This window comes from Adiantum capillus-veneris, chromosome 7 (genome assembly GCF_014529385.1).
Source record: "Adiantum capillus-veneris isolate H3 chromosome 7, ASM1452938v2, whole genome shotgun sequence".
Classification (NCBI taxonomy): domain Eukaryota; kingdom Viridiplantae; phylum Streptophyta; class Polypodiopsida; order Polypodiales; family Pteridaceae; genus Adiantum; species Adiantum capillus-veneris.
In genome coordinates this window covers 82,156,075-82,169,854 of record NC_140937.1, presented here as the reverse complement: position 1 = coordinate 82,169,854, position 13,780 = coordinate 82,156,075, and the positions used below count along the sequence as shown (strand labels likewise).

Genomic DNA, 13,780 nt, shown 5'->3' with positions numbered 1-13,780 from the left:
CATCAGGAGTGTGGCCAATCTTGCTACCCAAATCCACGAAGCAACCGTCGGTGTTCCCTCCAAGGTAGAAGAGTGCATGTAAGAACGCCGCCAACAGGAAGGACTGGCACTCTATGTCCACATCGGTAGCTTGCCCTCTACCTGGTGGGGGAAGGAGGATGACTGCACATCCACACTAGACAAGCTTAATCAAGCCAAGAGTTCAATCCCAACACAATCGAGGAGTTTCATCGCGACAATCGCACCAGCCAAGGCATCCTTGTCCTCAAAACTAAAGAGGCACGCATTACACTTCTACAACAAGCACGACTCCTCAAGGGCACCACACTTTGGATAAGCGAAGCCTTGACCCCCGCCCAATTGAAAATAAAGAAGCAGGAACTCCAAAAGGTGCGAGAAGCACGAGCGGCAAGCAAATGGGCCGTCTATTGAGGCGGCTAGGCCATAATTGAGGAGTTCCCGGTTCCAAAAACCCCCAAGCCACCCACCTTCCCCCCTCTTCCTAAGTGACATTTGTCATAGTTTTGTAACCACAGCTAGTGATTCCCCCCCATGTACTCTCTTTTGAAGATCACCAAAAGTGTTTTTTTTCTTGGTCTCATAGGTCATATTTGACCTCCAAGGGCGATATTACAATCTCTCTCTCTCTCTCTCTCTCTCTCTCTCTCTCTCTCTCTCACACACACACACACACACACACACACACAAGAATGTTTAAGAAATCACAGGCCAACCTACACGTCCAGGTTTGCTACATAAATGATCACACAATTGCAGCTTGACTCTTTGTAAAGGCTATTTCTGTGAGACAACTTAATGACAGTAAATCCAATAATGGCTCTGCACTCTTGTACCTCCTAGCCACAATTAAGTAGCAAATTAACTCACTGATGACATTTTCACTATGTTTCTTTGATGCTGATCAATAGCATAATGCCCCTAATCCTTTACAAGCACCACAAGCCTGAGAGAGAGAGAGAGAGAGAGAGAGAGAGCAGCAGCAGTCAATAACTACAAATAGAAGCTTATGTTTGGCTATTAAGAGGTGACCACAGCTTGCTCTATGTTTTCGCAGTTTCAATGGTACATCGTGCTCCTTATTCAAAACAAGTCCGTTACTCTATACCCTAACTACAGGTAAGCAAGCAATGGCAAAAGGAAGAAATCCAAATTGTGGATTTCAAATAAAACGTTTCACGCCATGGTACACCAAATGTATGGGTTGTCACGGAACACAAAGGAGCACACCACACAAACTATGATGAACCATCAAAACTCAATACACCAATTTGCAAAATCTTTGTAACATATTTGGATTAAAGAATTGATCTCCATTTGTAGGAACTATGCTACAATGAATTTAAATAGACTTCTGTATCCCCTTGAAAGGGCTGTCTAAATGTACACTCAACCAAGATCGCAATGTTACCTCTACACACAAGTTGGTAGGCACCTTTTGTACTCACATTTGTCAGCCCAGATTGCTCATGGAAATGCTAAAATTATCCAAACTCTGCATGAGGATGATTCAAATCAGATCCTTTGACATTGTTCATAGTTTCAACCTCTCTTGCAATCTGTATATCACAAGGCCACACTCTCTGGACCACAACTTTCACAAAAAAGCGCGGCAAAAGGGCCAGTATAACAATGAGAACGATGTCATACCAGTAGCCAAATGTTCTGATCATCTTATGGATGACCCTGCAGGTAAACCAACTCTCTCTCTCTCTCTCTCTCTCTCTCTCTCTCTCTCTCTCTCTCTCTCTCTCTCACACACACACACACACACACACACACAAAAAGTGGCTGACTTTTATTACTTGAAAAACCCCTCAAAACACCTAAATGGTGATGATTCCGAGGTCAAGTACACGATTGGAGTACAAAGCAAGATCGTGCAAGTACAAAGCAAGCCCTAAGGCAACATCTGGAAAATCCTTATACAACTACCCACATGGGCAAAACTGTGAAACTGAAAAGCCACGAGAAAAACCTCTCCTAAGAGAGTGAAAAGTGTCCTGGCTAGCTAAGGAAGCGAGAGCTCAGAGTATGACAGCTGCCTCTGAAAGAAGCTATACAACTACACGCCAAAGACCAAGATTGTCACGTGGACATCTAACCCTATGTGCATGTGGACAAGCTGTAACTCCTACTTCTAGGGTTTAGGACAGCCTAGGAAGTGTTCTCGCAACCTTGTGAGCCTCTCAGAGGACTTGCATGACCAAGCACTTTAGAGAGGATTCGTACCCTTTGATTCCACAGGAACATCTGCCAGTGTCTGCTAGGTGTAGGCACTAGGAAGTGTTCGCATGTAGGGACTTCGGTCATTAGAATGAGCCTAGGTAGTTTTAAAAGCATGTGAAGCACCTCTTATCAATGAGTTGAATTTATTGATAAGTGACAATATTATTAGTAGTCATGGGGTATTTATATTGCTCAACCTACCCCTTCAGGACCTGTAAAGGAGAGCCTTCGCTCACCAATTGCAACCATCAGATTAGTTCACTACCCCGTGCATGGGCAACCAGCGCTCTGCACACCCAGCACCTCTAGCGTTTTTTTTTTCTATCAGCAGATCTACATCAGCGTTTCCACTCCCAGCAGATCAGACCCATTAGTGTTTCGATAGCAGATCAACCTGGCGGTTTTCAGCATCTACACCTTCAACCCTCAGCATTCTCAGCCTCAGCATCAGCGTTAGTATTTTCAGCCATCAGCAGCATTAGCGTTTTCAGATTTCCGCCCATAGCCTCATTGGCAACCACACGCATTTGCAGATCCAAGCCAGTCCACAAGCGATTTCAGGTTTCAGCACTTGGATACCTAGATGAATATAGGATAAGCCCAGATTCACCCTTAAAGGAAAGTGCAAGGTATAGACCCATGGTAGTCACCCACAATATAACCATCATCTCCATCATGCATAATATTGACTAAATACCACCACCTCCCCACTAACGTCGTCAGTGCCCAATAGTGGGTGTAGAACTAGGTACTAACATATGCTCCCAACACCACACACATACACACGCACGCACACTTGAGCATACATTAACACAAAGTTCAGTGTACTGAGTTTCTGTCATGACTCCGGAGATAAAGGACAAACTCGGCCGTAATGAAGCCCGGCACTAAATTGGAAAAATTAGCACAAAAATGAGGTAGTTGATACAGCATACGCACCACAAAAGATGGAAAGAATTAGCACAATATCAACTGGTCGTAACTCAGACGAAAACTTCACAATGTGAAGTCTACATATCCACGATACGTCTAGAAAATATACCTGGATGAATCAAGGATAAGCCCAGATCCACCCTTAGAGAAAAATGCAAGGTATAGACCCATGGTAGTCACCCACAAGACAATATAACCATCACCTCCATCATGCATAGTATTGACTAAATACCACCACATCCCCACTAACGTCGTCAGTACCCAATAGTGGGTGTAGAACTAGGTACTAACATATGCTCCCAACACCACACACACACAAGTGCACGCACGCACTTGAGCATACATCAACACAAAGTTGAGTTTCTATCATGACTCCGGAGATCAAGGGCAGACTCGGCCGTAATGAAGCCTAGCACTAAAACCAGCACTAAATTGGAAAAATTAGAACAAAAATGAGGTAGTTGATGCGGTATACGCACCACAAAAGATGGAAAGAATTAGCACAATATCAACTGGTCGTCACTCGTGTTGGGTTAAAGGCCTAAATAACCCCAACCTAGACACTTTTTTTTTAAGTCACTTATAATAAAAGTGGGAAAACCCAAAACTTACTTATTGAGTTTTCCCCAAAAACGTACGAGCTCTCTCTCTTCCTGCTTCGATCCCTAGCGCTTCCTCTCTGGTGCACTCCGCCTCCTGCTTCTTGCCCCAATCCTGCACTACATCGCGACGTGCACCTGCCGGTACCTTCTGCCTCGCACTTTCAACTGGTATCAGAGCCCTAGGGTTTCAAAACAACCCTGTGCAGTCTGCTAGTCAAGAGCTTGTGTTGAATGATGTTATGTTTGTACCACGCATAAAGAAAAGTCTGCTATCTGTTGGCCAGTTAGATGCACATGGTTATACTACCATCTTTGCTGGGGGTTCATGGAAGTTGCTTAAGGGCTCTATGTTTGTTGCAAAAGGTCTAAAAGAGATACTTTGTACTATCTTCGATGCAAAGCTTTGCCTTGCAAGCTTCTTGTTGTTGCTGAAGTTGCTTCACACACGGAATTGTGGCATAAGAGACTTGGCCATATGAGCCAAAAGGGTATTGATGTACTTTCCTCTCTAAAGAGGGTTGATGTAAAAGGCAAAAACTTGGATTTTTGTAACGATTGTCTTTATGGAAAGCAAAAGAAATCTTCTTATTACTCTGGTGTCTCTCGCAAAGCTAATCCTCTTGATTTTATTCACTCAGATGTATGCACTATGCCTGTTAAGTCTTTTGGTGGTGCATTGTATTTTGTTACATTCATTGATGACTGTACTAGGAAAAGATGGGTATTTGTTGAAGAGTAAGAGTGAGACTTTTAATGCTTTTAAGAAGTTTCATGCTTTTGTCACTACTCAAAAGAGTAGCTAAGATTAAATATCTCAGATCTAATAATGGAGCAGAGTATGTATCTCCTTTTGATATGAAGTCCATTAAAGGAGTCTTCTTAGGTTATGGGGAAGAAGGTGAAATGGGCTATAGAGTGTAGTTACCACAGTTTAGAAAGGTAATACGCAGCCGAGATGTAGTGTTCAATGAAGCAAAATTGCTTAAGAATGCTACAAAATCTGATGCTGACAAGAAAACCGTCAGATTTCTATCTTCCGTGCCACCTATTGATGTTGAAAAAGAGCTCATGATGCATTACCACAAGCTGAAATTGATAATCAGCCGGTTAACCTTGAGCCAGAAGAGGTAGGACATGATATTGATGCTCCTAGCGAGGATGGACAGCCACCTGGATTGGCTGAAAATGATTTTCAGCAGCATGATAGAGCTGAAAATGAGTTGCCTTATGATGTAGAACCATTGCCTGAGAATGTAGATCATTGGGTACGTAGGTCAACTCGTTTAAGAAGGCAACCGCAGAGATTTAACCCCTCTTTGGATCATGTAATGTTGACAGATGAGGGTGAACCTCTTACATATAAAGAGGCCAAATCATGTGAGTCAAGCAATAAGTGGGAGCTTGCAATGCAAGAGGAAATAAAATCCTTGTATGCAAATGATACTTGGGATCTTGTGCCATTGCCTAAAGAGAGTAAGGCTCTTCCTAACAAATGGGTGTACAAGATTAAGATTGTGGATGAAAAACCCAAGTACAAGGCAAGATTGGTTGCAAAAGAATATGCACAGAAAGAAGGAATTGATTTTCAAGAAATCTTTTCCCCTGTTGTAAAGCTTACAACTTTACGTGCCTTTTTGCTCTCGTTGCAGTGCTTGATTTGGAATTGAATCAAATGGATGTAAAGACAGCGTTTTTGCATGGTGACATTGAAGAGGACATATACATGAAACAACCTAAAGGTTTTGTAGTTCCTACACGTGAGGAACTTGTATGCAAACAGAAAAGGGCTCTGTATGGTTTGATACAATCATCATGACAGTGGTATAAGAAGTTTGACACTTTTATGTTGTCTCAAGGCTTTAAACGCAACCATGCATATCATTGTTTGTATACGAAAAGGGATGAAGATGGTAGTCCCATCATACTTGTTCTCTATGTTGATGACATGCTACTTGCTGGGAAACATAAGACTAGTCTTGATGCTCTGAAACGTAAGCTAAATTCACCATTTGCTATGAAGGATTTGGGTGATGCAGAGCATATTTTGGGCATGCGTATTAAAAGAGATAGAAAGCTTAAATTGTTGTTTTTATCTCAAGAAAGGTCCATTGCGAAAGTACTGGGCAGATTTAATATGGCTGATGCTAAGTCTCTTGGGGTACCTTTACCTCCATATACTAAGCTTAGCAAAGCAGATTGCCCAAAGGATGAGGTGGCATTGAAAGCAATGAAGGGAATCCCTTATGCATCAGCTTGCTGTTCTTTTATGTATGCTATGCTTATGCAGTGGGAGTTGTTAGTCGATACATGTCGATCCTGGCAAAGCGCATTGGGAAGCTGTCAAATGCATTCTGAGATATTTGAAAGGTACACAATCAAAGTGTGTTTGTTATGGCAAAAGTGACTTAAAGTTACAAAAGTGACTTAAAGTTACAAGTATTGTGATGCAGACATGGCAGGTGACATGGATACCAAGAAATCTACAAATGAATATGTATTTGACATGGATACCAGGAAATCTACAAATGAATATGTATATGCAGACATGGCAGGTGACATGGATACCAGGAAATCTACAAATGAATATGTATTTGCCATTGTTGGTGTTCTAGGTTACAGAAAATTGTGGCATTGACTACTACTGAGGCTGAATATATTTCAGCCACAGAGGCTTCAAAGGAGGCCATTTGTTTGGGCAGACTTGCAAAAGAACTTGGCATGCCTGCTCATACACCCGTGTTGGGTTGTGATAGCCAGAGTTCTGTCTATTTAGCCAAAAATGCCATGTTTCATGCGCATACCAAACGCATAGATGTGCGGTACCACTTCATACGACAAGTATTGGAGGATGGTCTAGTCACCTTGACTAAGATCCATACATTGGATAACCCTGCAGATGTTCTCACCAAGAGTCTTGCTAAGGCTCAACATGAGCATTGCATAGAGTTGGTAGGAGTTGGTTAACTTAAAGGCGTCGTTTATGCCTTTAAGTGGGAGGTTGTTGGGTTAAAGGCCTAAATAACCTCTTTTTGTACATTTTTATGCTTTGTCCAGGTTCAAGTCCAGGTTCAATATACATTTTTTTAAAGTCACTTATAATAAAAGTGGGAAAACCCAAAACTCACTTATTGAGTTTTCCCCAAAAACGTACGAGCTCTCTCTCTTCCTGCTTCGATCCCTAGCGCTCCCTCTGCTGCACTCCGCCTCTTGCTTCTTGCCCCAATCCTGCACTACATCGCGACGCGCACCTACCGGTACCTTCTGCTTCGCGCTTTCAACACGGACGAAAATTTCACAATGTAAAGTCTACATATCCGGGATACAACTAAAAAATATACCTAGATGAATCCAGGATAAGCCCAGATCCACCCTTAGGGAAAAGTACAAGGTATAGACCCATGGTAGTCACCCACAAGATAATATAACCATCACCTCCATCATGCATAGTATTGACTAAATACAACCACATCCCCACTAACGTCGTCAATGCACAATAGTGGGTGTAGAACTAGGTACTAACATATGCTTCCGAACACAACCCACACCATACACACACACTCTTGAGCATATATCAACACAAAGTTCAGCGTACTGAGTTTCTTTCACGACTCCGAAGATCAACGGCAGACTCAGCCATAATGAAGCCTAGCACTCAAACCAGCACTAAATTGGAAAAATTAGCACAAAAATGAGGTAGTTGATGCGGCATACGCACCACAAAAGATGGAAAGAATTAGCATTGTATCAACTGGTCGTAACTCGGACGAAAACTTCACAATGTGAAGTCTATATATCCACTATACAATTGAAAAATATACCTAGATGAATCCGGGATAAGCCTAGAGGAAAGTGCAAGGTATAGACCCATGGTAGTCACCCACAAGACAATATAATCATCACCTCCATCATGCATAGTATTGACTAAATACCACCACATCCCCACTAACGTCGTCAGTGTCAGTGCCCAATAGTGGGTGTAAAACTAGGTACTAAGATATGCTCCCAAACACAACCCACACCACACACACACACATAGCCTCTCAATACCCTCAAGTACCTCGCATCCAAGTGCATGACCCCATCAACAGATCATATCCATTAGCGTTTTTCGCAAATTGCAAGCAGGTCTATACAGCACTGCCACATCATTATCTTTACACAATTTGAGATTGCAATGCTTTTCTAAATGCTCTTTTTAGGGTTTAGGCCCCTCCACCAATATCTGCAAGTTGGTAGGGTTAGAATTTTTAACCCTAACCTCTTAGTCTTCAGTTGAAGGTTTTAGGCCCCTCGACCGTTGTCAGTAAGTTGGTCAGATCTTCAAGGCTTGGCAATGTCAGTAGTTTGTGACAGACCTACAAAACTCAATCAAGTTAGTTCAAAAATCAAAGGGTCATTCAGTATTTCTTATTCAATATCAAAGCTCTTGACATTCTGGCATAGCAATGTTAGCCATCTAACCCAGACCACGCTGATCATTAAAGGGGTGTCTCTATGCAAGGTTAGAGTCCCAAGCAAACTCACCAAATATGAAGCATATATGGTTGGCACATCACGATGTAACACACATGGCTACAGATGTAGTCACAAGACAGAAACTTCCCAATAAATACTCCCCCTAAGAATCGAGGCCCCAGGCCGTGAGAAATTCAAAGGCTACACTTCCCCATGAATACTCCCCCAGAGAACCAAAGTCCAAGCCATGAGATTCAAAGGCCATATACAACAAAACGTCCCCTAGACCGTAGCGTGCGTCACTTGGAGGTTCCATTACAACTACACGCTCCCCAGACCGTAGCCTGCGTCGTTTAGAGATTTCCAATCCACGTGAGTACTCTCCCCAAGATCAAGACCCAAGCCATGAGTTATTCAAATCAGTCAATCATAGTTTTCTTTTGAATACCCAGACCAATGTCCGAGCCATGAGATATTCACACACGAAAATTCAATTGAAACCACATCAAAACCAAAATCAAGCAATCTCAATTGGCACCAAGACAAGTTCAAAACCAATAGTATTCTAAAACAAAGTTCAACAGTATTTAAAGACAAAGCAAACTCAAAAGCATTTTGAATGTGTTTCGGCCAGTCGAACTCGAAGGACAACTCACTTTTCCCTCTGCACTAGAGTTATGGATCGATTCCTTTCATAAGTTTGTAGCCGACCGCACATGGTCCATAAGCTCGTGAATATTAGAAACTTGTCTGAGCAAACAATATTTATGTATCAGCGTCCAATGGTATAGCGTTTACATTGGTCCTCCAAGGATATCAATGTGAAGAGAGCCACCTGAAGATAGATGTCTAGGAACTTCGATTGTAGTCTTTCATAAATTTTCTAAAACAAGCAAGATATAAAGCAAGACAACCTCAGATTGCGTAAAGATGACGACATGACAGCGTTGTACGAACCTACCCGCAATTTGCAAAAACTGTTACCGACGTTGGTAGCACTGTACGGATAACCCTTTGGGCACGGGAGTTTGGGCCATATGCTTTTAAAGCAATTTCTTTTCATAGTAGATGATTTTGAGGGCCAAGGGCCTTTAAATATGTACAAGGGATTCTCACTCTTACATCCTACCTTGCGGAAAAGCAGAGCAGAGTCCCAGTTGTAACCTATCGAAGCAATATAAAGAAATATTGAAAGGGGCACCAGGGTTTGGGGCCAGTGCAGTCTGGGAGCGGAACTCCACCACTGTCTCTCTCGTGTATTGAAGTGCTAAAAGTCTGTTCCAATTTATTCTTTCAGTTGGCACGTGGTGCCATCCTGCTACAATGGTATCAGAGCTTCAAGCGTGTGCTTTTTTTAAAGCATACCGGTCTATTCAAGAGTAGACAGAAGCAGGATAGCGCTTCTCGTTTCTACGAAAAAAAATTGCCCTTTTTTAAGAGAGATGAAAAGATAGCTTTACAGTTCTTGCAATAGTTTGATAACATCTATGCCCTGGAGAGCTACACTAAAGAATCAAAGATCTCTCGAGCCACCCCTTTCCTCAAAGACAATGCTATGCAGTGGTGTAGTTCCATAGCTACCAAGCCACACATTCCAAGGACTTGGCAAGCTTTCAAGAAAATTTTTGCCATCCTAACCCCTTAGTCTTAAGTTGAAGGTTTTAGGCCCCTTGCCATCGTCAGTAAGTTGGTCAGATCTTCAAGGTTTGACAGGTCAACGGTTTGTGACAGCACCCTTGACCTTCAGCATTAGCAAATCAGGCCAAAGCTATCTCCCTTGCGTTTTCAAATCTCAACCATCAGATCCATTAGCGTTTCCAGATTTCAGCCATAGCCTCTTAGTACCATTTGCACCGAGCATTCAATACATGATCGCATTAGCATCTCATCATCAAGCACCATTGTACTAGCGTTTGTGTAATCTAAAGCAAATACTCTATAGCAATAGAGTGGGGGGCCCTTGGAGGGGGGTTTGGGACCCCATCCGGTGTTAGTCCTCTCTCTCTCTCTCTCTCTCTCTCTCTCTCTCTCTCTCTCTCACACACACACACACACACATACACACACAACCTTCACTCGCACTTCCGTTCTCTTCTCTCTATGCTTTGCACATCTCTCATTAGGTAAAAGAAACCTTGTGTACGTGTGGAGCAGTCATCCTAAGCTATCATCATCATCAACACTTCCATTGCACCTAACAGATAACTAGAAAGCCACTAGGTGTGTCATGGAGTAAGGAACATTCTGCCATTGGCCAAGGCAACTGCTCAATGTCAGGCCAAGCCCGCCAACAAGTAAAATGTGAAACCATAGAGCTAAGGAATGACAAAATAGAGGGAGCAACCGATTACGAAGATGATAGATAAGAAGCAACTAGCATCACCAAGAGATATACTGAAGGAAACCAGAAGGGAGAGCCATTAAAAGGACTAACCTGGAGCTTCCAAGGAGGTCTCAACGACTGTAGAGGACAATTCAACAAAAAACTTGGTAGAGAGGAGAGCACCAACCCAAGCACACCACAACACCCCAACACACAACAAACAAGAAAACTCCAAGAAGATAGTACAAAAAGCTCCGAGGGCTGCCAAATGAAATCCGTCAAGCACAAAACCTAGCAAACAGAGAAAGCACAAACCCAAGCACACCACAACACTGTAACACACTACTGTCCTGAAAACTCCAAGGAGACAAAGTACAAGAAGCTTTGAGAAGCGCAAAATGAAACCAATGAGCAAAAAACGTAATAGAGAGAGCAGAGCACCAATCCGAGCACACCTCAACATACCCCAATACACAACAAACAAGAAAACTCTAGTATAGGAAGATTTGAGGCCTGCCAAATGAAACCCTTAGCAGAAACTTGATAGAGAGCGGACAATACCTACCCAAGCACCCCACAACACCCCAACACACAACATACAAGAAAGAAAAAACGAACCAAAGAAACACAAGAATTTCACAAAAACGAAACAAAAACAAGCAAAAATCAAACACCGAAGAAAACAAACAAAAAACATGAAACCTGACAAGACAAGCTTCACACACCCACCCACAGGTGCACATTCCCACTCTCACCCAAAAGAAAGCCAAAGGTAAAAAGAAAACAAAGCACATATACATTAACCCAACACCCCCCACACTAAAGCAAGAAGATAATGTAGCATACAAGAAAAACAAAATTCCAAAAACAAACCAAAAAAATAAAAGAACCACTTGACACAACACCGTACAGGCCATCGAAGGCGCTCTCTAGTTGAAGTAGGCAACAGGGTAGCTCCGTCAAAAACAGCCAAGGCACAGGCGGCATTTCTCATGTGCAAGCAAAGCGTGAATTACGAAGAGGAGCACAAGCGGCATTCATCTATGCCTCTCCAGTTACCCAGAGCATTAAGGCTCCAGAAAAGTATTCAGCTTTGTTTACCAAGTATGAGCACCTCTTTTTGTAGAATGATTTTCCACCCCGTCTCCCTCCCGCGCGGCCGGAGGACCATCACATCGAACTTACGAAGGGGGCACAGCCTGTCAGTAAGGCTCCCTACCATTTGAACAAGACTCAAGAAGAAGAGTTAGAGCGGCAACGGAGTTGGTGGCCAGAGGATTCATACGCCCTAGTGTAAGTCCTTTTGTTGCTCCTATCTTATTTGTCCGCAAGAAGGATGGTTCGTCTTGTTTGTGTGTTGATTACTAGGCTTTGAACAAGATGACCGTCAAGAACAAGTTTCCGATGCCTCGCACTGAGTATATCCTCGATAGGCTAAATGGGGCAAAGGTTTTCAGTAAGGTCGATCTCAAAAGTGGATACCATCAGATAAGGCTATTCAAAGGCGACATCTACAAGAACGCCTTCCGCACAAAGAGGGCACTAGGAGTACGTGGTTATGCCTTTTGGATTCACAGGTGCTGTGGGTAAATTTAATCGTCGCATAGTTGGCCTTTTTGGCGATATGGTTGGCGTGTGTGTGTTTATCTTTCTTGATGATAATCTCATTTTTTCTACATTGTGCGAACAACATGAAAAGGATGTAGAAAGGGTTTGAACCCGTTTGGATGAGTGTCAGTTGTACATTGCAGCTAAGAAATTTGAGTTTTTTTCTCACTGAAGTTATTTATCTGGGTTATATTATTTCTGCAGAAGGCGTCAAACTAGATCCCGCCAAGGTAGAACAAGTTCGTAATTGGAATTTGCCCAACACTGCATATGATGTGCATTCTTTTCTTTGTTTATCTCAAGCACACAGTTCGCAGATAGAGAATTTTGCACGCATTGCTGCACCCATGACCGATGTTTTTGAAAGGGGTAAAAACTCGCCCAACAGCGGTGGATTTGCCTAAAGGAGCCATTGAGGCTTTCGCAGCTCTCAAGGTTGCGGTGACAGAAGCGTCGTGTCTCATCCTTGCCTCTTGGGACGACCCCTTTGAGGTATGGACAGATGCGGCCATAGCACCTGTGCTTCAGCAACATGGTCGTCCAGTTGCATTTCTTAGTCAAAAGTTAATTAGTGTAGATAAGAATTATTTCGTTTATAACAAAGAACTTCTGTCTTTCATTCACTCTCTCAAGCATTGCAAGCATTTTCTATATGATACTGAATGCACACAGTTTACACGGTTCATCAAGCCCTCAAGTAGCTCCAATCTATGCCTACTAGTGCACATTGGAGTGATCGCCAAGCACGATGGTCACAATTTTTTGAGCAATTTGGAGGTTTGATTGAGTATGTGCCTGGTAAAGCTAACCCTATTGCAGATGCATTAAGTCGCAAAGGACAGATCATGGCTCTTGAGTCACGATCCACAGTTTCTATTCAAGGTGTGTCTTTCGACAGAATGAAGAACCAGTATGCACATTCCGAGTTTGATAAGCAATGGTTGCAGGCTCTTGCTTCCCAAGGGCCCAACAACTATCTCATTTGTGAAGGTTTGTTGTATTTTCGTCATCGTCTATGTGTGTTGTTCTCTCTCATGATAGTCTATGTGTGTTGTTCTCTCTCAGGATAGCCATATTGCACGATGCTCATGACTCTCTCACAGGTGGGCACAGGGGAATGAACTCCACTTTGAAAAAATAGAAAGATTCTTTTATTGGCCTAAAATGCGAAAAGGTGTGTTTCGTTATGTCACACAATGCGCCATTTGTCAAAAGATAAAAGCTCTGCGAGGTAAGCAGCAAGGACTCTTGCTACCGCTGCCTATTCTCGACGGGCCTTTTCAAGATATTTCTATGGATTTTGTGACTAACCTTCCACCTAGTTTGCATTCAAGGAACACTCAATGTTTGGCAATTGTTGACCGTTTCAACAAATTTTGCATGTTGATTCCTTGTGAGGCCACAATCACCGCACAAGATATAGCACAGTTGTTCATAAAGCATTGATACCTCCTCTATGGTTTGCCAAAGTCAATCGTTTTCGATAGGGAAGTTAAGTTCACGTCCAATTTTTGGCGCGCACTCTTTGAAAATTTTGGCACTAAGTTGAATTTTTCATCTGCTTTTCATCCACGGTCAGATGGTCAAACAAAAATTTACAATCAGTTGACTT

At 42.7% G+C, this 13,780-nt stretch overlaps 1 protein-coding gene across 1 annotated transcript in view; it reads right to left on the bottom strand.

Moving 5' to 3' along the window:
• Positions 1–1,288: 1,288 nt before the first annotated feature.
• Positions 1,289–13,780, bottom strand: part of LOC147454121 (phospholipid-transporting ATPase 1-like) — a 44,533-nt gene continuing 32,041 nt past the window's right edge. The window contains exon 7 of the mRNA XM_086516127.1: positions 1,289–1,704. Coding sequence (XP_086372253.1) covers positions 1,503–1,704 — 202 coding nt within the window. The 3' untranslated portion in view covers positions 1,289–1,502. The remainder of the gene's footprint in view (positions 1,705–13,780) is intronic.